Here is a 26578-nt window from a genome sequence, read left to right on the forward strand (position 1 = left end):
AATGAGAGTATTATCTACATGATTGATGGAATTGCAGAGCTCAAAGCTCTGGTACAGAAGGTGAACTGCATGATTTGAGTTACAGGAGGCTACAGATATCATTGATCAGCAACAAATACCAAGTGCATGGACCTCAGTTATTGCTTCCAGGAGACACTTCAGAGCAACACACATTGCATGCTGTTTGATTCCAGAGGCGTCACTTGCCACTTTGACTCCTTCACTCAGATGGAGTGCTGTATGCATATAAAAAAGGAATTAAAAATTTTCTCTTATTGTCTCCCATAACACCACCTCCACAATCCAAGAATCCCAGTGGAGAAGAACTGCCCAGATCAGTGTAGGAGGCAAAACACCCTACACACCAAACGACAGGCAGTGACTGATGCAGTACCTGACCAGAGACATTCAATACCTCTATGGGCCGGATGGAATTTATTCTCTCATTGCACCAAGTCATGATTTATAAAACATCTTGTGTGGGCTTCTATCAGCATTCCTCCAGCTCCAGACCAGATTGTTGATATCATCCGGAATCCCAAAATAGACTTTAAACTGTTTCTCCAGATTTTCCAAAACCAAACAGTGCAGTGGAAAAGAGATGTTAGAGGGAAACAAAGAGGCTGCAATCGATGTAGGCAGGTTAAATCGTTGGGAAAGGAGTAGGCAGATGGAATATAATGTGAGGAAGAGTGAATCACTTTGCTCAGACTAATCAGTTTCAAATGTTGGTGTTCAAGAAGAATGAGATGTCTTTGTATACCATCACTGAAAGTGAACACATTGGTGCGGTCAACAATTGGGATGACAGATAGTGTGTTGGTCTTTATTGGTTGGGACTCAGAATGTGTGAAGAACACTCGCTCCTTGATCAAAGGATTTTTTTTTGGGAAAATAGCTGTTGGAAACTGATTCTGGAGAATTAAGAGACATGGAGGCAAAAATGAAAAACAGGTGCAGTCACACAGAGGCACACAGAGCCAAAGCCATAATCAGACATACGCACGCAGAATCACAGAGACACAATCACACACAGTCACAGTCATTTCCATCAGGGTATACATACCCGAAACCTCACTGTCCACCCCAATACCCCCCTCAGTAGAAACACAGCGCTCTCTGCCCAGTCCTCATTGTGAGGAAGAATGCTGTCAAGGTCAGTTTGCCAATGCTGAGTGGGATCACTGGCTGATATTTTATGAACGGTTTTGTTTATAAAGAGTTGTGTTAAACACTACCCAATGATCTGGTATCAGTGTTGACGCGACTAATCTAATCATTGCTCTTATTTGTGACGGATGCATGGATTCACCCCTTCACCAACAGTCTGCGCAGTCACATCGATCCACCAGCAGGGGGAGGCATTGAATCACTCTAATCCTCAAAGGCTGAAACAGGGAGAGGGGCTTTGGACCTTTTCTCATTTATCCCCATTGTCCCTGACTGTTTCTGAAATGTATTTATATGACAACCTGTGTGTGTGGTGTGTGTGTATACGTCTGTGAGGGTTTATGGGAGTGTTTGAGACTGTAAGAGACAGACTGTATGTGAGTTTATGTATATGTTTACATATTTATATATTTTTGCGTATCAATGTGTGAGAGTGCGTGTGTGTTTGAGTGCAGGGGTAGGTGTGTGTGAGGGTATGTGATAGGGTGGATGCACAAGTGTATGTGAGGGTACAAGTGCGTGAAGGCATGTGAGGGTGCACAAATGTGTGTGAAAGTATGTACAAGTATGGGGAAGGGTATATGAGTGTGTTTAAGGCTGTGTAAGTGTATGCCAGGGTGTGAAGGACTGCATGTGTGTATCTATGAGTGTGTAAAAGAGATTGGCTAACAGTGGGATATGATGAGTGTGAGACACCACATTGCAAGAGTGACTTGTGAGAGAGGGAGAGTAAGATAGTATATGTGTGAACATTTGAGAATGAGAGATTCTTAGAGATCTGAGCATGTTGGAGATAGTGTGTGATTCTGAGAGCAATGAGCATTTATTTGCGTTTGGCTCCCGGAACAGCACTGCACCCAAGCTGTCCCCATCGTCTGCTCCTTTCAGGAAGAAATCCACGCCCCCATTAATTGCTCGCTTGCCCAGACCCCATTCGTCTCCTATTCCCTTCCCATTCTCATCCCATTCCGTCTTGGAGGAAGTGATGCAGAGGAGTTGCGGGGAGTGGTCTAACCCTCAATGAAATCACAGCAGGGCACTCTATCCGCAGGAAAGACCTTACCCTGGATAATCATGTAGTAAACACAGCGAAATTATGTGCTGGGCGTTCTCAATGAATGCTTGCGAGTCTTAACCTTGCTCGCCCGTCCCTTTTGGACACATCACACACATGTTTATACTCTTATCCCTAACCTTAGGGAAATCTTTCAGTTTCATTCTAACAGGACTCCTGTTCTAGAGGGGATTCCTGGAACTGGAATTTCTCCATTTGTGTCAGCCCTTCCTCCAGTGGCCCACATTCCTACATGAACAGCATGCCCCTAGCCCCTCCCTGACCCCATCTTCCTCAGACTGACTGGCAGTGGGTCGCACTGGCACTGTTGCCTCACAGCACCAGGGACCAGCCTCAGGTAACTGCCTGTGTAGAGTTTGCACATTCTCCCTGTATCTGCACAGGTTTCCTCCGGGGTTCTTCTGTTTCCTCCTACAGTCCACATGAGAAGGCCATGCCAAATTGCCCATCGTGTCCAGGAGTGCACAAGCAAGGTGAGTTAGCCGTGGGAAATGCAAAGTTACAGGGATAGGTTGGGGTACTGGTTCAGGGTGGGATGCTTTTTGGAGGATCAGTGCAGACCTAATGGGCTGAAAGGCCTCTTTCCACACTGGAGGGTTTCTATGATTCTATGTTTCAAGCCTCACGGGGCATGCCCTTTGTTCTCCCTCTCCCTCCAGACAGAGATTCCTCCACATGCTCTGAGGTTTTGGGGTCAAACTAACTCTTGTCCCAATTCCTGACTCCAGGCAAACCAAAGGGTTCTGAGCGAGTGATCCTTTGGAGGCCCCATCAACTCCATTTGGACAATGGCACCACACCCCCACCCCCACTAATCTCTGCAGCTCTCTTTCCATACAGCAGCCACAACCAATCTGGGTCTAGGCCCAAAACGTCAGCTTGTGTGCTCCTGAGGTGCTGCTCGGCCTGCTGTGTTCATCCAGCTCCACACTTTATTATCTTACAACCAATCTGGAAATGAGTATAGGAAATTCCTCAAGCATCTGCCTGATCCTTTCAACCAGGAAGAATGGAGCTCCCTGGTTCTGTGCCACTGCTGCCATTGTTTAAGAGCTTTGTGGTAGCCACCGCACGCTGAGCAGGGCACTGCAACCAGAACTTTGCTGTTGTCTGTGACACAAATAGGATCACCCAGGGCCTGTTGCTTTTCCTGCGATCCAAGCCCTGAGATCTTCAGACAGCCCTCCCCTCCTCCAGCTTTCTACAAGGGTTTGGGGAGGTTTCTGATCTCGTCCCTACAATAAATACCTTTTGACCCACATCCTTGTCCCTATACTATACCCACGGGTAGTTGAAATGCCCGTCTGCTGTCCCAGCCTGGCTAGTGGTCTTAGGTTGTCCTCCCAGGGACCCTGAACATAGATTTGAACTTCCTTAATGTTTCCCATCCTCAGCGTGGGTACCAGGTGCTTCATCAGGAGCTCCCTCCTGCACCTTCTTTGTAGCTTCCTGTCATCTCCTGGCCCTCTGACCTCACTCTCTTCCTTTGGGGGCATGAAGGGACTTCGACCCAGGGCCAGCCCACTCACTCCCTGAGCTTCGGTGTTTTGCTTTCTCAAAGTGTGGACTTTTTGGGAGTGTCACTGTTGCTCCATTCACTGCTCTCTGCAGAAGCCAGTGAGAATGGAACGTGCCAGGAAGTCCCAGGCTGGGTCCACATTCACTTTTTGTTGACACACATGAGGAAAATCATTCCCTGCACACCCCACCCCCGCCACCACCCAAACACCCAAAACCCAAATCTTTTCCGGAAACAATTTCCATATCTCTCTGTGAATCCACTGCCAAACATATGCCCCCAGGCTCAGCAGGATATGTCGTCTGTATCTGATTAGGTGAGGGTCAAAGTTCTGCTTTTTGCGTTTTCAATCTCATTGAAGGATGAGGAAGAAAGTGATCAACACAGGTTTCAGATTTTGAAGAGAATGCGTACAGAGAGCCATAATGTGACCAACTGATGGGAAATGTTCTGTAACAAAAGTGATTATTTCCCATTTGGATTTCACTGAACTGCCCTTCCTGCTTCCCAGTTCCTGATGGTTAAAGCTCTCAGAATTACTGGAGCTTTGGTCAGGAGATGTGCAGCAACTCTCCACATGACCATTGGATGAGGGGGTCTGCAGGTTCACCATATCCTGTCTCCTCTCGTTGCTGCCTTCAGAGCCATTCCTGCTCTTTGGGTTATCTGATTTCCTCCTGGTGGTTGTAGACACACAGAGAGATACACTGCTCTGGTATACCTGATACCACAGAGCTACGTGCTCATGTTTCTCCCAGTTCAGCCCTTTCCTTAACGAGGCTGCTGCAATTATATCATCTACAGAAACGAGACAAGAAAGATAAAGATTGCCTTGATGGTTCCCCTGGTCTGAAGCGTGTGTATTTTATTTTCACTTGTTGACCAGCCTTGAAATGTAGGATTGTGACAACTCCTGATCTTGATGATTATATAATGAACTACCTCTGATGGGCTCCGTCCTCTCTCTGATGATATCAAACCAGTCAAGGTCATTGTATCCCGAGCCAATATGGAGCTGGCAATGAGGCGCTCACTGTTTCTGTTGGGTTGATCTGCTTTTGGTTTAGTAATTAGAAAGGTTTGTCCTCCTAGTCTTGCGACCAACAGACTGTGTTTTAAACAGGGTCCCTTTTCCTAAATCTGAGATATACTCTGGCAAAAAATCTTGGATTAAAATGATAAATTATAAAATTAAGAGTCTGCATGTTGGTGACATAGTTTGTGTTTGTGGGTGAGTGTGTGTGTGTGTGTGTCTGTGTGTTCGTCAGTGAGTGTGTGTGTTTGACTGCCTGTGTGTGCATGTACTTATACAATTGGGAGTCAGAATGTGTGCATTTCTGAGTCCAGTAGGCGAGCGTGTTTGTCTACGAGTGTGTGTGTGAGTGAATATGTTTGCATCTGAGTATGAGTCAACTATGAGTCTGAGTGTGTGTGTGCACTTGTGGATGCACACGTGTCTGTGTGTTTGTGTCAATCTGAATGGATGGGGGTGAATGCCTGTGTGTGTGACATGAACACACAATTTGGAGCAGGAAAGGCCATCCAGCCCATCAAGTCTCTTCTGTCATTCAATCAGCTGTTGTCTGGTGGGACTGTGCCCTCTACCCTAAATCCCTGATAACATTTGACCTCCTTGCATCCTCCACCTAAAAAATATACAGTAACTCTGCCCTTCCAGTCTTCCAGGGAGCAAACTTCAAAGACTCATGACCCTGTGAGAGGAAAATATTTCCTGCTTCTCCATCAGACATAACAGACTCCTTAAATGGTCCACCCACATTCTAGGGTGTATATGTGTCAGTGACAGTGTGCATGAGACGTGTGTGTGTGAGATAGTGCATGTGTCAGTGAAGTGAGTATGGAAATTACAGTGTGTGAGTAACAGTGTATGACAGAGTGATCGTATGTGAGACAGTGTGTATGAGTGACAGTGCAAGACATTGACAGTGTGAGAGTGACAATGTGTGTAAGAGTGAGTGTGTGAGAGTGACGGTGTGCTTTAGAGTGACAATGTGTGTGAGAGTAACTGTGTGTGAGTGACTGCGTGAGTGTGATAGTTTGTGAGTGACAGTGTGACAGTGACAGTGTGAGAAAGTGACAATATGTGAGTGTGACAGTGTGAGTGTGACAGAGTGTGTCAGAGAGTGATAGTGTGAGAGTGACATCATGTGAGTGACAGTGACAGTGTGAGTGTGGCAGTGTGTGAGTAATAGCATGTGTGTGAGTGACAGTGTGAGTGATAGCATGTGTAAGAGTGACAGTGTGTGTGTGAGTGTTAGTGCATACGTGAGAATGATTGTGTGAGACTGTGCACGTGAGTCACAGTGTGAGAGTGACATTGTGTATGAGACAGTGTATGAAAGTGACAGCATGTGTGAGTGTGACAGTGTGGGGTCGTGTGTGAGAGTGATAGTGTGAGTGACTGTACGTGAGAGTGAAAATATGTGTGTGAGATAGTATGTGTGAAAGTGATAGCATGTGTATGAGCGATAGTGTGAGAGTGACAGTGCATGTGAGACAGAGTGTGTGAGAGTGACAATACATGTGTGAGAATAAGTGTGTGAAAGTGACAGGATGTGAGTGACAGTGTAAGATTGTCAGTGTGTGAGAATGACAGTGTGAGAGTGAGTGTGTGTGAGACAAAGTGTGAGAGTGACATAGTGAGAGTGATGGTGTGAGAATGATAGTATGAGAGTGACTGTGTGTGTGACAGTGACAGTGTGTGGGAGAGTGACAGTGTGTGAATGCATTGTCAAGCTGGAGGTATTCTCAAGTTTTCCTTCTACAGGGGGAGTTGGTGAGATAGCCAAATTTGCAGGGAGGCTGATGCTCAGGGTCAGTGCACCTTGCTGTGATGTTGTGGGTCTGATGTGAAAGTCCCTTTGTGGGTCTATGGTCTAGGATGGTCTGAATTCTACTGTAGTGCCCCATCTCACAGACAGCTTGTACATTTGCCACCTAGAAAGACAGCCTAGAACAAAACGCACAAAATTCAATGAAAGGGAACCGGGAAGCAGAGGCTGTTGGGGTTGGGTCCATTAAGTGAAAGTTATTTGCTCAGTCTCAGCTCCCTGACTACTCACCCTGAGGTTGTTCTCTTACATCCCAGATAAGGTAGCTTCAAGCCTCGAACTATTTCTGAAACTGTTGTATATTTTTATCCATTGGCATTTCTCCAAGATATTTAAGTGCTGTCAAGTTGACCGCCTCGCAAAGAGAAACCTCTTTCATTGGGACTAGTCTGTATGCAGGAATGTTTTGAGATGGTATTAAAAAGCATTGTCAGATGAGGAGCTTCAGTGAATGTGGAGACACTAAGATTGTCCTCCTCAAATCAAAGAATCTCAAAGGAGGGACATCAAAGTGTACGCAGCCAGAAAGGGCTTTGATCCAGTAAATTCAGATTCATGAACTCAGGGTGGCATGGTGGCACAGTGGTTAGCACTGCTGCTTCACAGTGCTAGGGTCCACGGTTTGATTCCATTCTCAGGCCACTGTCCCTGTGCAGTTTGCACATTCTCCCTGTGTCTCCCAGTTTCCTCTGGGTGCTTTGGTTTGTCGACGTGCAGGTTAGGGTGGATTGGCCACGTTAATTTGCCCCATAGTGCCCAGGTTAGGTGGGTTAGCCATGGGAATGTTGGTTTACAGGACAATAGTGGGTGGGTCTGGGTGGGATGCACTTTGGGCAGTTGGTGCAGACTCAATGAGCTAAACGGTCTTTTTCCACACGATAGGGATTCTATGATACCCATTTGTAGGAATGTCAACAACTGCAGCTGCAATAGGAAACAGACAGATTACAGGTGATTGATAAAAGGGAAATGAACAGTTTGGGTTTGGAATGTACTGTCTGATAGTACGGTCAACCCAGATACGATTGTAATTTGCAGAAAGGAATTAGATAACTACTCCAAATGGAGGATTTTTGGGATGTGTGGAACAAACTGATCAGTGGTACTATAATAAAAGAGCTAGGACACATACAGTGGGTTGAATAGCCTTCTGTTCTGTTTTATCTTATGCAATTCAATGATTTCAGGATAAAGCTGCCGTACTTGTTCAAGCATTTACTTACAGTGAATTCTGGGTGTAAACGGACAGCCTGCCTGCAAGGTTGGCTGTTTCACCGTTGTCCCTGTAGAAAATACCTCCTGGTGGACAATATGTCCATTTTCAACAAATGAACGATCAACCCAACCTCAGACTGGCAACAGAGAATGTTCAGCGAAAACTTGAGATCCTTGCAACTCGAACCAAAGGGTGAGTGCTGGGAAGGAATGTGTTTCTACGCAAGCAGCTCCAGGGCTTTAGGCTCTGCAAATGGTGTATGATTCTCTACTTCCCTCTCTCTATCTATTCCTCTTACTGCTTCTCTCACTCTATTTCTCCCGTTCCCTCTCTCTATCTATTCCTCCTACTGCTTCTCTATTTCTCCCGTTCCCTCTATCTATTCCTCCTACTGCTTCTCTCCCTCTATTTCTCCCATTCTATCTCTCTAACTATTCCTCCTACTGCTTCTATTTCACCCGTTCCCTCTCTCTATCTATTCCTCCTACTGCTTCTCTCTCTCTGTTTCTCCCGTTCCCTCTATCTATTCCTCCTACTGCTTCTCTCTCTCTATTTCTCCCATTCCCTCTTTCTATCCATTCCTCCTACTGCTTCTTTCTGTCTCCCATTCCCTCTATCTATTCCTCCTACTGCTTCTCTCTCTCTATTTCTCCCGTTCCCTCTATCTATTCCTCCTACAGCTTCTCTAGTTCTCCCGTTCCCTCTCTCTATGTATTCCTCCTACTGCTTCTCTCTATTTCTCCCGTTCCCTCTATCTATTCCTCATAATGCTTCTCTCTATTTCTTCCGTTCCCTCTCTCCATCTATTCCTCCGACTGCTTCTCTATTTCTCCCGTTCCCTCGCTCTATCTATTCCTCCTACTGTTTCTATTTCTCCCGTTCCCTCTATCTATTCCTCCTCCTGCTTCTCTATTTCTCCCGTTCCCTCTATCTATTCTTCCTTGTGCTTCTCTCTCTCTATTTCTCCTGTTCCGTCTATCTACGCCTCCTAATGCTTATATTTCTCCCGTTCCCTCTATCTATTCCTCCTACAGCTTCTCTCCCTCTATTTCTCCTGTTCCCTCTCTCTATCTATTCCTCCTACAGCTTCTCTATTTCTATTTCTCCCGTTCCTCTCTCTATCTATTCCTCCTACTGCTTCTCTCCCTCTATTTCTCCTGTTCCCTCTCTCTATCTATTCCTCCTACAGCTTCTCTATTTCTATTTCTCCCGTTCCTCGCTCTATCTATTCCTCCTACTGCTTCTCTCCCTCTATTTCTCCCGTTCCCTCTCTATATCTATTCCTCCTAATGCTTCTCTATTTCTCCTGTTCCCTCTATCTATTCCTCTACTGCTTCTCTCCCTCTATTTCTCCCGTTCCCTCTCTCTATCTATTCCTCCTACAGCTTCTCTCTCTATTTCTCCCATTCCCTCTCTCTATGTATTCCTCCTACTGCTTCTCTCCCTCTATTTCTCCCGTTCCCTCTCTCTATCTATTCCTCCTAATGCTTCTCTCCCTCTATTTCTCCCGTTCCCTCTCTCTATCTATTCCTCCTAATGCTTCTCTATTTCTCCCTTTCCCTCTCTCTATCTATTCCTCTACTGCTTCTCTCCCTCTATTTCTCCCGTTCCCTCGCTCTATCTATTCCTCCTAATGCTTCTCTATTTCTCCTGTTCCCTCTATCTATTCCTCCTACAGCTTCTCTCCCTCTATTTCTCCCGTTCCCTCTCTCTATCTATTCCTCCTACAGCTTCTCTCTCTATTTCTCCTGTTCCCTCTCTCTATGTATTCCTCCTACTGCTTCTCTCCCTCTATTTCTCCCGTTCCCTCTCTCTATCTATTCCTCCTACTGCTTCTCTCCCTCTATTTCTCCTGTTCCCTCTCTCTATCTATTCCTCCTAATACTTCTCTATTTCTCCCGTTCCCTCTCTCTATCTATTCCTCCTACTGCTTCGCTCCCTCTATTTCTCCCGTTCCCTCTCTCTATCTATTCCTCCTAATGCTTCTCTCTCTCAATTTCTCCCGTTCCCTCTCTCTATCTATTCCTCCTACTGCTTCTCTCTCTCTATTTCTCCCGTTCCCTCTATCTATTCCTCCTAATGCTTCTCTCTATTTCTCCCGTTCCCTCTCTATCTATTCTTCCTACTGCTTCTATTTCTCCCATTCCCTCTATCTATTCCTCCTACAGCTGCTCTCTCTATTTCTCCCGTTCCCTCTCTCTATCTATTCCTCCTACTGCTTCTCTATCTCTATTTCTCCCGTTCCCTCTATCGATTCCTCCTACTGCTTCTATTTCTCCTGTTCCCTCTATCTATTCCTCCTACTGCTTCTCTCTCTCATTTCTCCCGTTCCCTCTATCTATTCCTCCTAATGCTTCTTCTCTCTCAATTTCTTCCATTCCCTCTCTCTATCTATTCCTCCTACTGCTTCTCTATTTCTCTCGTTCCCTCTCTATTCCTCCTACTGCTTCTATTTCTCCCGTTCCCTCGCTCTATCTATTCCTCCTGCTGCTTCTATTTCTCCCATTCCCTCTATCTATTCCTCCTACAGCTTCTCTCTCTATTTCTCCCATTCCCTCTTTCTATCTATTCTTCCTACTGCTTCTCTCTCTCTATTTCTCCCATTCCCTCTATCTATTCCTCCTAATGCTTCTCTCTCTCTAATTCTGCTGTTCCCTCTCTCTATCTATTCCTCCTACTGCTTCTCTCTATTTCTCCCATTCCCTATCTCTATCTATTCCTCCTACTGCTTCTCTCTATTTCTCCTGTTCCCTCTCCATTCATCCTACTGCTTCTCTCTCTCTACTCCACCCGTTCCCTCTAACTATTCCTCCTACTGCTTCTCTCTCTCCATTTCTTCTGTTCCCTCTCTCCAGCTATTTCTCCTACTGCTTCTATTTCTCCCGTTCCCTCTATCTATTCCTCCTAATGCTTCTGTCTCTCTATTTCTTCCATTCTCTCTCTATCTATTCCTCCTACTGTTTCTCTCTCTCTCTATTTCTCCCTTTCCCTCTCTCTATCTATTCCTCCTACTGCTTCTCTCTCTATTTCTCCCGTTCCCACCTCTCTCTATGTTGTCTACTGCTTCTCGCTATTTCCCCCATTCTCTCTCTACCTATTCAGCTTACTGCTTTTCTCTCTCTATTTCTCCCGTTCCCTCTCTATCTATTCCTCCTACTGCTTCTCTCTCTCTGTTTCTCCTGTTCCATCTATCTACGCCTCCTACTGCTTATATTTCTCCCGTTCCCTCTATCTATTACTCCTAATGCTTCTCTACTTCTCCCGTTCTCTCTATCTATTCCTCCTACTGCTTCTCTCTATTTCACCCATTCCCTCTGTATTCCTCCTACTGCTTCTCTCTCTCCATTTCTCCCATTCCCTCTCTCTATCTATTCCTCCTACTGCTTCTATTTCTCCCATTCCCTCTATCTATTCCTCCCACTGCTTCTCTCTCTCCATTTCTCCCATTCCCTCTCTCTATCTATTCCTCCTACTGCTTCTATTTCTCCCATTCCCTCTATCTATTCCTCCCACTGCTTCTCTCTCTCCATTTCTCCCATTCCCTCTCTCTATCTATTCCTCCTACTGCTTCTATTTCTCCCATTCCCTCTATCTATTCCTCCTACTGCTTCTCTCTCTCCATTTCTCCCATTCCCTCCCTCTATCTATTCCTCCTACTGCTTCTACTTCTCCCGTTCCCTCTATCTATTCCTCCTACTGCTTCTCTCTCTCTACTTCTCCCATTCCCTCTCTCTATCTATTCCGCCTTCTCTCTCTATGCATCTCATTCCCTCACTATCTCCATTCCCCCACTCCGTCTCTGTATTCCTCCCTCCCTCTCTCTCTCTATTTCACTCTGCCTATTCCTCCCACTTCTTCTCTGTTCCTCCCTGTCTCTCTCACTCTATTCCTCACTCTCCCACTATATCTCTGTTCCTCCTTATCCGTCTTTCTCTATTCCTCCCTTTCTCTCTATTGCACCTACTCCCTATCTCCATTCCCCCACTCCCTGTCTCTCTGTTCCTCCCTCCATCCCCCTCTCTCTATTTCTCCCTTTCCATCTGTATTTTGCCCATTCCCTCACTCTCTGTATTCCTCCCTGCCCTCTCAGCCTATACCTCCTACTCCTCTCTGTATTCTTCCCACAGCCTCTCTCTCTCTAATCCTCCACTCCCTCTCCCTCTGTACCTCCCCGTCCCTCTCTCTCTATTCCTCCCTCACCCTCTATCTCTGTTCCTCCACTGCCTCACTGTCTCTGTTTCTCCCATTCCCTCAAGCTGTCTATTCCTCTCTCTTTCTCTATTCCTCCCACTCCCTCTCTCTCTGTTCCTCCATGTCCCTCTCTCTCTATTCCTCCCTCTCTCTCTATTCCTCCTCCCTATCTTTATTCCTCCCATTCCCTCTCTCTCTATTCCTCTCTCTCCATTCCTCCCTCTCCTTCTTTCTTCCTCCATCCCTCGCCCTCTATTTCTCCCATTCCCTCACCATCTCTATTCTTCCCACTCTCTCTCTCTCTATTCCTCCCTCTACTCTCTCTCTATCTCTCTGTTCCTCCCACTCCCTGTCTCTATTCCTCCCTCTCTCTGTCTCTCTATTTCTCCTATTCCCTCTCTATTTCTCCTTTTCCCTCTCTATTCATCCCACTCCCCCTCTCTCTCGCTCCCACTCCTTCTCTGTCTCTTCCCTCCCTTGCTATCTCTATTCCTCCCCCTCTCTCTTTCGCTATTCTTTCCACTGCCTGTCTTTCTATTCTCCCTACTCTGTCCTCTCTATTCTTCCCACTAACTTGCACTCCCCATTTTCCCACTGTTCCTCTCTATCCCTCACACTCTTTCTCACTGTCTCTCTATTTCTTTCTTTCTCTCTCTCTATTCCTCTTACTGCCTATCTCTTGATTCTCCCCCCACTATCTCTCTTCCTCCAATCTCCCCTCTTTGTGTCTCAGTTTCCCTCTCTTTCTCCCTCTCTCATCAGCTGTTCTGTCTCTCTTTCTCTTTCCCTGTCTCTCCTGTCTTTCTCTCTCTGCTTTCTTCTCTCTCTCCCCATCTCTCCTCCACCCCCCCCCCCAATATATCTCATGCTCTCCATTCTCTCTGTCTCTCTGTTTCGTCTGCCTCTCTCTCTGTCTCCATCTCTTTCTCTCTCCTTGTATGACTTGCACTCTCTCTCTCTCTCTCTCTCTGTCTATATTTAACTCTCAGTGTGAGCTGTCTCGTTGCTTGTCAAACAGGATGAGTAGGGAGCAGCTGGGCCCTGCCACTCCCTGAAATTTTATACTAACCTTTCGCCATGACCCTTCATCCCAACAGTGTGATTGGTCGTAGCTGGGTTGGGGCAGTGAATGACCTCTAACCTTGTTCCAGGCCTAACATAGGCCTTGAATTCCCAGCCTTAAACCTTGAGTGAACTGAGGTGAGAGCAGGGGTTGGTACAGAGACAGAATAAAAAAGCAGTGGTCTCTAAGCCTCACTTTTCTCTCCAAATGACAGAAATGATAATAGCAACAGAAATCAGAAAGAGTATCTCAAATGCAGGAGAAAGGCTTAGGCTGGAATAAGGAAGTCTAAGAGAAAGTATAAGGAAAGGATAGTAGCCTGTGCTAAAACAAATAATAAAATGTTTTTCAAACATGCTAATGGTAAAAGATTTGTGAAGGATTGAGTGGGGTCCATAAGGACCAAGCAGGGTAAGTGTTCACTGAAGTCAAATATATGGTAGAGGTATGAAATAAGTACTTACATTCTCTCCTTGCCAAATTAGAAAATTGTGACAATGACCTATTGAAAATGTGGTGCTGAGCGACTGAGAACTGTGGTGATAAATAAAGAAGAGGTGCGATAAAGGTTGGCAGCACTTCAGATAGAATTCACCAGGCCCAAATGGGATGCATCCCTAGATTACTGAGAGAGTTAAGGGAGCAAATTGCAAAGCCATTGACAGAAATCTTCCAGGCCTCTCTGAACACAGGATTAGTCCCGGGAGAACTGGGGGATTGCAAAGGTGACACCATTGTTTAAAACACAGGCAACTGATAACCCAGGAGATTACAGGCCTGTCAACTTGACATCAATAGTGGGAAAACTGATAGAGGCTATAATACAAGACAAAGTAAATAACTTGGAGAAAAATAAGTTGTACTGGACAGTCAATATGGCTTTGTCAAGGGCAGGTCATGTCTGACAAACTTTAGTTCTTTCATGAGGTGACATGCGCAGCGGATGAAGTGGTGCTGTAGATGTTGTATATTTGGAAAGCATTTCATAGAGTGCCACATGGCAGGTTGGTTAGCAAATTAGAAATTGTTGATATTTACGGGCCCTTGGAAGCATGGATTAGAAATTAGCTAAAAGAGAGGAAACAGATAGCTACAGATGGGCGTTTCTCAGACGAGTTGATAGTGGTGTTTCCCAGGGATCAATGACGGGACCCTTGCTTTTTCTGATTTATATAAACAATTTGGAGATGGACATTGAGAGCAAAATCTCTAAATTTGCAGATGGTATTAAGCTAGACAGAATAGTGAATTGTTAGAATGATGCTGAGCGAATTCAGAGGGATATTGACAAGTTGGTCAAATAGGCAAACAACTGGCAGGTGAATCTCATTGCAGAGAAATGTGAAGTTATGCATTTTTGGTAGAAGAAACACAGAGACACAGTACAGGCTCAATGATCCAACTTTGAAGGGACTACACAAGCAGAGAGACCTCGGGTTTCATGTGCATGATTCTCTGAAGGTAGCCAGGCAAGATGAAGCTGTTGTTATGAAGGCAATAGGATTCCTTGGTTTATAAATATCTGCATAGAGTATAAAAGCGAAGAAGTGATGCTATACCTCTACAAATCATTGGGCAGACCACATTTGAAGTATTGTGTTCAGTTTTGGGCACCTTATTCAAGTAAGGATATTAAAGCCTTGGAGAGAGTTTAAAGGAGATTTATTGGAATGATACCAGGAATGAAGGATTTTGGATAAGTTATTGGAGAGATTGGATTTATTCTCCTTGGAGACAAGATTAAGAAGTGACTTTACTGAAGTGTCCAAAATTATGAACAATTTTGGCAGGGTAAAGAGGATATTCTGTTAACGCTAGTTAGTATTTCAGTAACTAGGGGTCACAATTTCAAGATTGTCAGAGAGTTGTTAGGATTTGGAATGTGCTGCCTGGTGGAGTGATGGAGACTGATTCCATAGGCAGTTTCAAAAGACAGCTACATATATATTTGAAAGTGATGAAGTTAGACAGTGACGGAGATAGGGCCAGACAGTAGGTATAGCTAGGTAGCTCTTTCAGGAACCAATACAGACAAAACAGATCAAATGGCCTCCTTATGCAGTGTAAAATTCGATGATTCTATATGTCTTGTCGATTGTGAAGTCAGGTTTCAGGGACAGCTTTTAAACTGCAGGAGACTTCGGTGGCTACTGGAGGCGTCCAAATCATATTTCTCTTTGCTCATAGGTACAGACCTTGCAAATACTATCCTAACCCACACAATTACTTGCAAGACCCTGTAAATACCACCGCACTCCACACAAATACCCCCAAGAACCTGTAAATACCACCGCATTCCACTCAAATACCCCCAAGAACCTGTAAATACCACCGCACTCCACTCAAATACCCCCAAGACCTGGTAAACATCACCACATGCCACACAAATACCCTCAAGACCCTGTAAACATCACCACATTCCACACAAATACTCCCAAGACCCTGTACGTATCACCCCACTCCACGCAATCACTGCTACACCCTGCAATTACCACACAAAATCCAGACAAGTAACTTCAGACTCCTCAAGTAACTCTTCACCACACAATATCTGTGGTAGTGTAGGGGGAGGGGCTTGGATTAATTCACAGGCCGACGCAACATCGAGGGCCGAAGGGCCTGTTCTGAGCTGTATTGATCTATGTTCTATGTTCTATCTTGATAAAACAATGAACCCTTCCCCATAAATATATTCAGAGCTCACAATTATGATCTGCATCTGCTATTTACACTCCTTACACACAACCCATTTTGCACACAGCCCATAAACAAACCCCCTAACCACATCCCTAAACAAATCCCTCTAAATACATCCCCTATAAATACTCCTATATACCCACAATTGCAGACCTCATCTATAAAACATCCTCTGTACGAATCTTCTCTAAAAAATTCCTGATACGTATCCCCAATACACATCCTACACAATACCCACTAAACTTTTATCGATAATAACCAAAAGAACTGTGGATGCTATCTATCAGAAGCAAAATCAGAAATTGCTAGAAAAGCTCAGCAGGTCTGGCAGCATCTGTAGAGGGAAATTGGAATCAACGTTTTGGATCCAGTTTTGAGGAAGGGTCTCTGGATCCAAAATGTTAACTCTGATTTCCCTTCACAGATGCTGCCAGATCTGCTGAGCTTTTGCTGCAATTTCTGTTTTCAATACATACTTTCAAATTTGTATGCACCCCAATGCACGGTCTTTTTGGGTCAATAGACAATAGACAATAGGTGCTGGAGTAGGCCATTTGGCCCTTTGAGCCAGCACCACAAGCCAGAAGCAGATTCTCTTTATACATCCCCTGCACATTTTCTCAATATACATCCCTCTATATACATTCTGTCTACACAGACCATTATATAAATTCCCTGTATATAACCTATACACATCCCAGGAGCCATCCACTGTGCACATCACTCATACACATCCCTCATATAATCACACATAACTATTTCCATCTCCCACCTCCTACAAACCCATTCCCTCCCCCACCTCCATTTCCTAACCTCAACCACCTTTTCACCATATCCCCTCATTCCTCAACCCAATCCCTCCTACTCCTCTCACATTCCTCCTTAGCCTTCCCTTCCTCCACCCACTTCCTTTCCCCAACCCTCCTTCCTCTCCTCCTTATCACACCATTCTTGAGCCCACTTACTAAATTCCACCACCCCCGCATTCCCTACCCAAACTTACCCCTCCCCCAAACTTACCCCTCCCCCAAACTCTTCTTCCCTCCCCCCACCCTCTCCTTCCCCTTCCGTGCCCCACTTGCCCCCCTTCCAGACTCTCCATCCTGACCCCCACCCCACAGTTCCCCTCCCCACCCTCTCCTTCCCCTCCCCTCCCCCACTTTTCCCTCTCCCATCCTCTCCATCCTGACCCCCACCCCATAATTCCCTTCCCCACCCTCTCCCTTACCCCACCTACCCCCTCCCATCCTCTCCATCCTGATCCCCTCCCCACAGTTCCCCTCCCCACCCTCTCCTTCCCCTCCCCTCCCCCACTTTTCCCTCTCCCATCCTCTCCATCCTGACCCCCACCCCATAATTCCCTTCCCCACCCTCTCCCTTACCCCACCTACCCCCTCCCATCCTCTCCATCCTGATCCCCTCCCCACAGTTCCCCTCCCCACCCTCTCCTTCCCCTCCCCTCCCCCACTTTCCCCTCTCCCATCCTCTCCATCCTGATCCCCACCCCACAGTTCCCCTCCCCACCCCCTCCTTCCTCTTCCCTATCCCATTTTCCCCTCCCTTACCCCACCTTCCCCCTCCCATCCTCTCCATCCTGATCCCCCACACCACAGTTCCCCTCCCCACCCTCTCCTTCCCCTCCCCTCCCCCACTTTCCCCTCTCCCTGCCTCTCCATTCCCCCCTGCACAATTGCCTTTTCCACCCTCTCCATCGCCTACCTCGCTGTTGCCTTCCCCACCCCAACCCCACTTGCCCCTCACTCCCCCCACTTTGCCCTCTCCTACCTCTTTTTGCCTCCGTCACCCCACTTTCCCCTCCCCCTCCGTCTCCATCCCCTCCCCCACCCTACGTTCCCCTCCTCCATCATATCCTTCTCCACCTTATCCCTTTTCCCACTTCACTCTCACTCCTCCTCACCCCAGTACACCATGTCTTCCATCCTGTGCCACCCCTTCCTCTCTGGCCATGCCCCTTTCGGGGGGCTGCTCACAAAATGGGTACGAATGCTGCAAAGGCGCTGGGTGCAATGGAAGTTGTTGCTGTGAAAGTTTTCAGGCTGCCAGTGGCCACTGGATTAACTTTCCTTTGACTTGGCTAAGCTGCGACAGATCGAGTTACTGCAATAATAGCTGGGAGATGGGTGATCACAGACACATGCAGGGCGTTCCCAGAAGACATTCCCTATATGGAGAGGTATTCCTTCTTCATGGTTCCCTCTGATTGGTCCTCTCTTTTCCTAACATGGCTGTGTCTATCTCTCAGGCTGAGAGCTTCCTTTCATTGGGACTAAATTGCTGCTATTTCACCTTGAATGGGCCTGGTAAAATGAGCCGCAGCCCCTTCTCCAAATATGGAGTGTGAGACTGACAATTCCTTCTGGGGATCTGAGTGTGCAGCCAGCCTGGGATCTAGTGGGGACTATAAAAGTCAGTAAGCCACCAAGCAGCCCCATCCTACCTCCATCCTCACCTAGACCTCTCTCGCTCTCTCTCCTAGGAGCCGGTAAGACCCAAATTCTCGCTCTTTCTTATGTGATAGGCACGTTGTGGGGGGTATGGGGGAGGGATGGTGGGCTTTCACCCGGGAGAGAGTAGAGCAAGCAGAAGTGAACAGTAACTATAATGGCACATGCACCAAAGGTGAAATAAGAGAAAAGTAGTACATTCTAAGTAAATTAGAAACAGAAAAAGAGAATAAATTATCAAAGCAAATACAAATAACAGGGAAAAGGAATGGGGTTAGGAAATTGTGTGAGGTGTTTGGGTGAAAAGATACTTTCATTTCTGGCTAAAAATAACGGTTGATAAAATCCAAAAACATGGTTGTTTCTCCTGTTGTCACAGTGTCATTTTTCTTTTATACAAAAGGGTAGCTTGTGGCAAGTGCACAGTGATTGACTCAGGGCCTTTGTAGTAATGTCCCACCTCTGAGCCAGGAGGCCTGGGTTCAAGTCCCACCTGCACTCGAGGTGTCCCTCAAACAGCCTGGCTGGAAATATCCAGCGCAGCTGCCTCTGAGCAGCGAGTGTTACCACTGAGATGCAGAGTCTCAGCACAGCTGGGAGAGTGGCCTTCCGTCAATGGCCAACTGATGAATGAGAATCCTTTGGGACTGCGCACTGTTCCAGTCTCTTGAAAATCAGCTTCTACAGTATCCAATGTCAGTAACATGGTTCTCTTCTTCCTTCTCTCCAAAGGAAGTGTTGGGTTTAGAGCAGGCAAAATTCTTGCTGACAGTATGATAAAATTTGACAATTTTGCCTGTCTTTCCCTGGCTTCTCCCTGGGTCAATCTGGCTGGGTACAGCCCCTGATGGACCTGCATTCCTAATTTGCCATTCCCCTACACATGTTCTGCATCTCTCTCCTCATTCCATTTTGCCCCTCTGTTTTCCACATTTCCTCCTTCCCCTATCTTCCTGATTCCCTCCTCATTCTCCCCCTCCTTCTCTCTTTTACCCCTTCCTGCTTCACTCCAAACGTTTTCACCAAAACTCAACATATATACCACCCCCACCCACCCTGCCCCGGCACTGGAGAGACTGTCTGTGAACCGCACTGTGAATGGGCAGATGGGGCCAATGGGAATGGAATTTGACCTGGGGGTAAACCTTGACCAGCTAATGGCTAGGAAGCATTGATTTAGTTGCACTGTCCTGAATACAGACTAACTGAGCCACTTTTGAAAGCCTCTGCCCTTGACTAACCTGCATCAAGTGTGAAGGTCATGCAGGACAGGCTGCAGTCACCAGGTCTGCCATCGCTGCCCAATCTTCATAATCTGCAGATTTATTCCTCCCTCTTCTCTGAGATCTGAATTCTACCATACCTCCTTCTCCTGGACTTTGGAGGAAAGTTGCTCAGTCATTAAGAATAGGGTGGGAGATTTTGGAAGGGAAGGTTGAAGAAGAGGGGGAGCCCAGAAGGAGTCAGGAAGGAAGTATTCAGCTCAGTTCTAACCCCAAGGCACCAGGGCAAGTGATAAAATTCCTGGGATGGAGGGATCATCCGATGTGGAAAAATCAAATGTCCTGGGGCTGTGTTCCATGGAGTGTAGAAGAATGAGAGGTGATCTGATCCAAACAAACAAATCCTTACAGGGATGGACATAAGTAGAAATAAGAAGGATGTTTCCCTGGCTGTGACATCTAGGACCAGGAGACAAAGTGTCAGGATATGGATCATGTGCTTTAGGACTGAGATGAGGAGGCATGTCTTCACTTGGACCGTGGGGGAGTTTTTGGAATTCTCTAGGCCAGAAGCTGCAGATATTCAGTCACTGAACATGTTCAAGACAGAGCTCAATACATTTCTAGATGTTAAAGACACCAACAGACATGGGATAGCACAGAAAAATAGTGTTGAAGTGCAAGGTTAGCCATGATTTCATTGAATGGCAGGTTGGGTTTGAAGGGCTTGACAGCCACCAGTTGCTGTATGTTCTGAAATACACTGAGTACTGTCTTTCATGAGGGGAGCAGGGAGATGAATTACTTGTGGGACAGGGGCTGGGCTGCTATGTCTCTTTGTGAAATCTCTGTGTGTGTTTCAAAACATTTGTAACTATCTTTTCCTCCCATGGCAGAAATCCCTCACCATGTGCGACGACGAGGAAACCACCGCGCTGGTCTGTGACAACGGTTCTGGCCTGGTAAAGGCCGGCTTTGCCGGTGATGACGCTCCCAGGGCTGTCTTTCCTTCCATCGTGGGCCGACCCAGACACCAGGTACTCATCCCCCAATTCTTTCCCCTCAATACCCCCCTCAGCTTCAGTCTGATGGCGCCACTCTCCCTATCCGCACTATCATGTGCATTCACTCTATCTGCAACCCCAGCATTCCCAAACAGTTTGATGGATGATTCATCTGTACAACACATTTGATACATCTTAACAAAACATTTATACCCCCAATGGAAATGGTAAGAGTCTAACTCATCTTACTCCTTCAGAGACAGGGGTCAATAGAAACCCCACACTAATGAACAGGGTCTGAAAGCTATAACAATTCTCAAGGATTCATGTCCCTGCTCTTTCCCAGACACCTCACAACTTTCAAACAAGTATTCTATGGTGTCACTGGCTGGGGCAGCATTTGTTGCCCGTCCCCAATTGCCCCTTGAACTGAATGGCTCACGGGCCATTTAGGAGGGAAGTTAGGAGTCAACAATATTGCTGTGGGTCTGGACTCACATGTAAGCCAGACTGGTTTTTATTCATTTGTGAGATGTGGGGCATCACTGGCTGGGCAAGCATTTATTGCTCCTATCCCTAGTTACTGTTGAGAAGGTGCTGGTGAGCTGCCTTCTTAAACCACTGTAGTCCACAAAGTAGGCTTCGTACAGTTCTTACGTGAAGACATTAGTGAAGCAAATGGGGTTTTATGAGAACCAATGATAGTTTCATGGTCACCATCACTGAGACAAACTCTCATTTGTAAGTTTATTTAGGTAATTTAAGTCCCGCCTGCTGCTTTGATAGAATTTGAACCCTTGTCCCCAGAGCATTGCCTGGCTGTCTCGATTACTCATCCAGTAAACTTTTCAGTCCACTACCATCTCCCCCATTTATCCAATTTCATTTTTAAAATTCCCTTTGAATGTTACCTTTCAAGCAGTGCATTCCAACTGCCAACACTGTAAATATAACTGGTCCTCATCTCCCCCCGTTTGACTCTTTGCCAAAGCTGATGAATCATTTGACTCATTTAGTATGATGAGTTTCTGAATTCCTGTGTGGCAACGGGGGGTGACTAAATATAGAGAGGGTGACTGTGAAGGAGGCCATGTGTCACCAGTAACAGTTTTGGGCTGCAGCGTTCATTCACACTTACATTTCCCAAATTCTCAAGATTTCAGAGCAGGCCTGGTCCCAGCTTTTAGTTTTAAATTTCTTTTATGTTAACATTCTAGCATGTTAAATCATGTTCTTTTTGGAACACGGACTGGGTCATATATTTCTCACCATGTGGTGTATTCAGGAGCTTTTACTGCGATGTTTGAAAATAATATACAGCTTTAAACCAGCTTTAGTAAGAAAGGCTGTTGTGCCTCTGCAGAAGATCACTTTTCAGGGAGACCCTTCCTCAAATAGATCCTCTCTTCTAAGATCCCTCTCCTCAGAGAGACTGCCCTCCTCAGGGAACACTCCCTGCTCTGAGTGAATAATTAAGGAGTATTGCACTGCACCCCAACAACTCACACCAAGCCACTCACTCAAACTCACTCTTACAGTCACACACACACACAAACACACGAACATACACACACACACACACACACACTCACAGACACACACACACACACACGAACACACACACGAACACACACACACACACACACTCACAGACACACACACACACACACACACACACACACTCACAGACACACACACACACACACACACACGAACACACACACACATGAACATACACAAACACACACACACACAAACACACGAACATACACACACAGACACACACACACTCACACTCACAGACACACACACACACACACACACACACACTCACAGACACACACAAACACACGAACATACACACACAGACACACACACACACACACACACATGAACATACACAAACACACACACACACACACAAACATACACACACACACACACACACACTCACAGACACACACAAACACACGAACATACACACACAGACACACACACACTCACACTCACAGACACACACACACACACACACACACACACTCACAGACACACACAAACACACGAACATACACACACAGACACACACACACACACACACACACACACATGAACATACACAAACACACACACACACACAAACATACACACACACACACACACACACGAACACACACAAACACACACACACACACACAAACATACACACAGACACACACACACACGAACATACACAAACACACACACACACACAAACATACACACAGACACACACACACACACACAGACACACACGCGAACACACACACAGACACACACACACACACGAACATACACACAGACACACACACACACACACACACACAGACACACACGCGAACATACACACAGACACACATACACACACACATACACACACACACGAACATACACACAGACACACAAACACACACACACAGACACACACACACACGAACATACACACAGACACACAAACACACACACAGACACACAGACACACACGCGAACATACACACAGACACACACACACACATGAACATACACAGACACACACACACACGCACACACATACTCTGACAGTCATTCAATCGCTCGTATTCACTCACATACAAAAATGGATACACGAGTGCGCGCGCACACACACATACATACACACACTCATTCTGAGTAACCCATATACACTCTGATATTTCTAGTTTTGGAGTTGACCGGTTATGTTATCAGAACTCATTCTAACCTGCTTCCTGTCCTCTTTCAGGGTGTAATGGTTGGTATGGGTCAGAAAGACGCCTATGTAGGAGATGAGGCCCAAAGCAAGAGAGGTATCCTAACTCTAAAATACCCAATTGAACATGGCATCATCACAAACTGGGATGATATGGAGAAGATCTGGCATCATACCTTCTACAATGAGCTGCGTGTGGCCCCTGAAGAACATCCCACGCTGCTCACTGAAGCCCCCCTCAACCCCAAGGCTAACCGGGAGAAGATGACCCAAATCATGTTTGAGACCTTCAATGTACCTGCTATGTATGTCGCGATCCAGGCTGTGCTGTCCTTGTACGCCTCCGGCCGTACCACTGGTAAAGTCATCTTTCTTCTTTGCTCACTGTCATTCAGCTTCATACAATGTTGAATCCTTTCAGCCTGATGTGTCTAATGGCAAATCTCACTGGAGTCCATGGTCAGTAATGGAGGCTACTCCACTGTGGAGACCATTAAAACCAAACCTGGTTCTGTTCTCACTGAGTCAGTCCAGGAACACACTTTGCAAGTTTGGATTCCCCTAGGTTTGGGAGGGTTCCTACAGCTAGCTTGAATAGATCCAAAACAACCTGGGCTTTGTTCAAGGAATCTGGCTAGCTTAAACCTTGGGATGGCTGTGAATCGACAAATAATGGCCATCCCATCGACTTCCCAAGACAGGGAAATGGAGTGAAAATTTTAACGCTTCTCAACGATGAGGAAACCATGTCACAATTTTCTTTGATCCATGCCTGACCTTTTTACCAGCTTTGTTTTGTCCTGCAGGTATTGTCCTGGACTCTGGTGATGGTGTGACCCACAACGTGCCCATCTATGAAGGCTATGCCCTCCCTCATGCCATCATGCGCCTGGACTTGGCTGGTCGCGACCTGACAGATTACCTGATGAAGATTCTCACTGAGCGCGGTTATTCCTTTGTCACCACCGGTGAGTGAAATACTGGCACCTTGGGCCACGCTTTGTTTAGGGGACGAGATGGTCCTTGCAGTTTGTACTCACCATCTTTGTTTCACTCAATACAGCTGAACGCGAGATTGTCCGTGACATCAAAGAGAAACTTTGCTACGTGGCTCTGGACTTTGAGAATGAGATGGCGACTGCAGCATCATCCTCTTCTCTGGAGAAAAGCTATGAACTTCCCGATGGCCAGGTCATCACCATTGGCAATGAGCGTTTCCGGTGCCCTGAGACCCTCTTCCAGCCATCCTTCATTGGTAAGGACCCTACCTTGTGGTTTGGCCCATGCCATCAGCTTGGTCTTACACCATGAATGGCCCCAAACAACAGTCAAAGTCGGGCTATTAAGTCCTGGGGAAATCATCTAATCATCTCAATCTGACCCCTAGAATAGTTGATGCAACACAATCAGGATTAGGGACATTGCTTGGGTTGTTTTGTTTCCTTCCCTCCTCTGTAAACTAGGATGGAGAGGCCAGAAGCAATGCCTCACATCCAGTGAAATCCCACAGTCCGTGGTCCACACCATGGCAATATAGAAACCATCATGGCATTTTCTGTGGGAAATAAACAAAAACAAGCACTTCTGTTTTACGGTCTGTCAGGAATTATTGCTTCAATTAATTGAAATGGAAGCCTTTCTGCTTCTTTAAAGACAAGCAGCTTTGCAAGTAGAGAGAAGGGATAACAGAGATTTTGCCATGACCCCCACTCTGTTCTTTGTTTACTGAGGATAGTAGGTCATGAACAGCAGGTCATAGTTGCTGTATATCACCCCAGTCCTTTCATCTCTTTCTCATTATACCAGGTATGGAATCTGCTGGAATCCATGAGACTACCTACAACAGCATCATGAAATGTGACATTGACATTCGTAAAGATCTTTATGCCAACAATGTGCTGTCTGGAGGTACCACCATGTACCCTGGTATTGCTGATCGCATGCAAAAGGAAATCACTGCCCTTGCCCCTAGCACCATGAAGATTAAGGTAGGTCTATAGCTTTGGAAGGTCATTGGCAATTCATGCTCCAAACAAATATGACCACACGTTGTGACAGGAAAGGCAGCTTGCTCGGGTGCCAACATTCCTGTGTCGAAGGCTGAGTAATTAATAGCCTCTCCGCCCGGGAAAGGATAATCTCTCAACAACAAGAACTGAGCTGAGAGACGATAGCACCTTTTCGGCATGTCTAAATTTGACAGTGTCTCAAAAGAACTCTAAAGTATTAATACTTTGTCCATCTGTTAACTGGGCGTGGGACACAATTAAGCTTGCTGCAATTTTTTTGAAATATCAGTGATTAGTTGAAACATTTTGTGTGGTTTGATAACACACTGAAGTTGCTGTGTTGTAACTGCACAATGACCAAAACTTCAGAAAGGTTGTCTTGTTGTGAGTTTTTTGGATGCAGCAAAGTTGGAAGTTGATTTTCTTTTTCTTTGTATCTCTGCAGATCATTGCTCCCCCAGAGCGTAAATACTCTGTTTGGATTGGAGGCTCTATCTTAGCTTCTCTGTCCACCTTCCAGCAGATGTGGATCAGCAAACAGGAATATGATGAAGCTGGTCCTTCCATTGTCCACAGGAAATGCTTCTAAAGAATCTCAGCCCCGCCCAGTAATGAAAGGCAGTGAGTTTTCGGACAAAGGCAATCCATCTCTTGTCCTCCGGAGGTGTTTTTGTTTTACCGTGCTTAATGCTCTAACCTACAGTGCACTTGACAGTGTTCCATCTAGACCTGGCTTCCAACCAAGACACTTTGAGAAGAGGGTCAGACTGCTCCTCGTCGAGTCTACCCTGGACTGAGGTGTACCCCAGTCTGTCAGTGTTCATTGTTTACGAATCTTAATCACCAATCAACAGAATGAAGCACTGCCCTAAACAATATCTTAACACTCCTCTGTAAATGTCTGTCCCTTTAACTGTTTTGTTCAAGTCCCTGTTTTGTTATTTATGAACATTATTTGTGTTCTCGTGAATAAAAAAACAGATAATCCTCTGATTGTTGTGTGAGTTTCTTCCCGTTGCTAACTACTGGTTGATGGGCTGACTGGTAGTGTCCTCTGGTCTCCAGCTCACAAGCTGAGAGGCACCAGGTCTCCTGAGCTTCATTGTCAACTTTGGACAGTGTTGAATTATGAGATGCACACTCACCGAGTTACCCTTTTGTTAAATCATGCTGAAATATTTTCAGGATCCACTTGATGTTGTAGGAAACTGCCCATTATGTCCAGTCCCCAAAAAGCAGGACAAATCCAACCCCGGCCAATTACCGTCCCATCAGTCACCTCTCGATCGTCAGTAAAATGATGGAAGGTGTCAGTAACAGTGCTATCAAACAGCAGCTGCTCAGCAATAAC

General features: G+C 46.1%; 1 protein-coding gene across 1 annotated transcript; it reads left to right on the top strand.

Annotated features, from left to right (window-relative positions):
* Positions 1–18151: 18151 nt before the first annotated feature.
* On the top strand, positions 18152–26214 carry LOC125449213 (actin, alpha cardiac muscle 1). Its single transcript, XM_048524899.1, has 7 exons — positions 18152–18286; positions 20368–20508; positions 23252–23576; positions 24025–24186; positions 24282–24473; positions 25025–25206; positions 25673–26214. Exons 2-7 carry the CDS (start codon positions 20380–20382, stop codon positions 25814–25816), a joined length of 1134 nt encoding a protein of 377 aa, XP_048380856.1. The 5' UTR covers positions 18152–18286; positions 20368–20379; the 3' UTR covers positions 25817–26214.
* Positions 26215–26578: the final 364 nt, after the last annotated feature.

This window comes from Stegostoma tigrinum, chromosome 42, assembly GCF_030684315.1.
Source record: "Stegostoma tigrinum isolate sSteTig4 chromosome 42, sSteTig4.hap1, whole genome shotgun sequence".
NCBI lineage: Eukaryota > Metazoa > Chordata > Chondrichthyes > Orectolobiformes > Stegostomatidae > Stegostoma > Stegostoma tigrinum.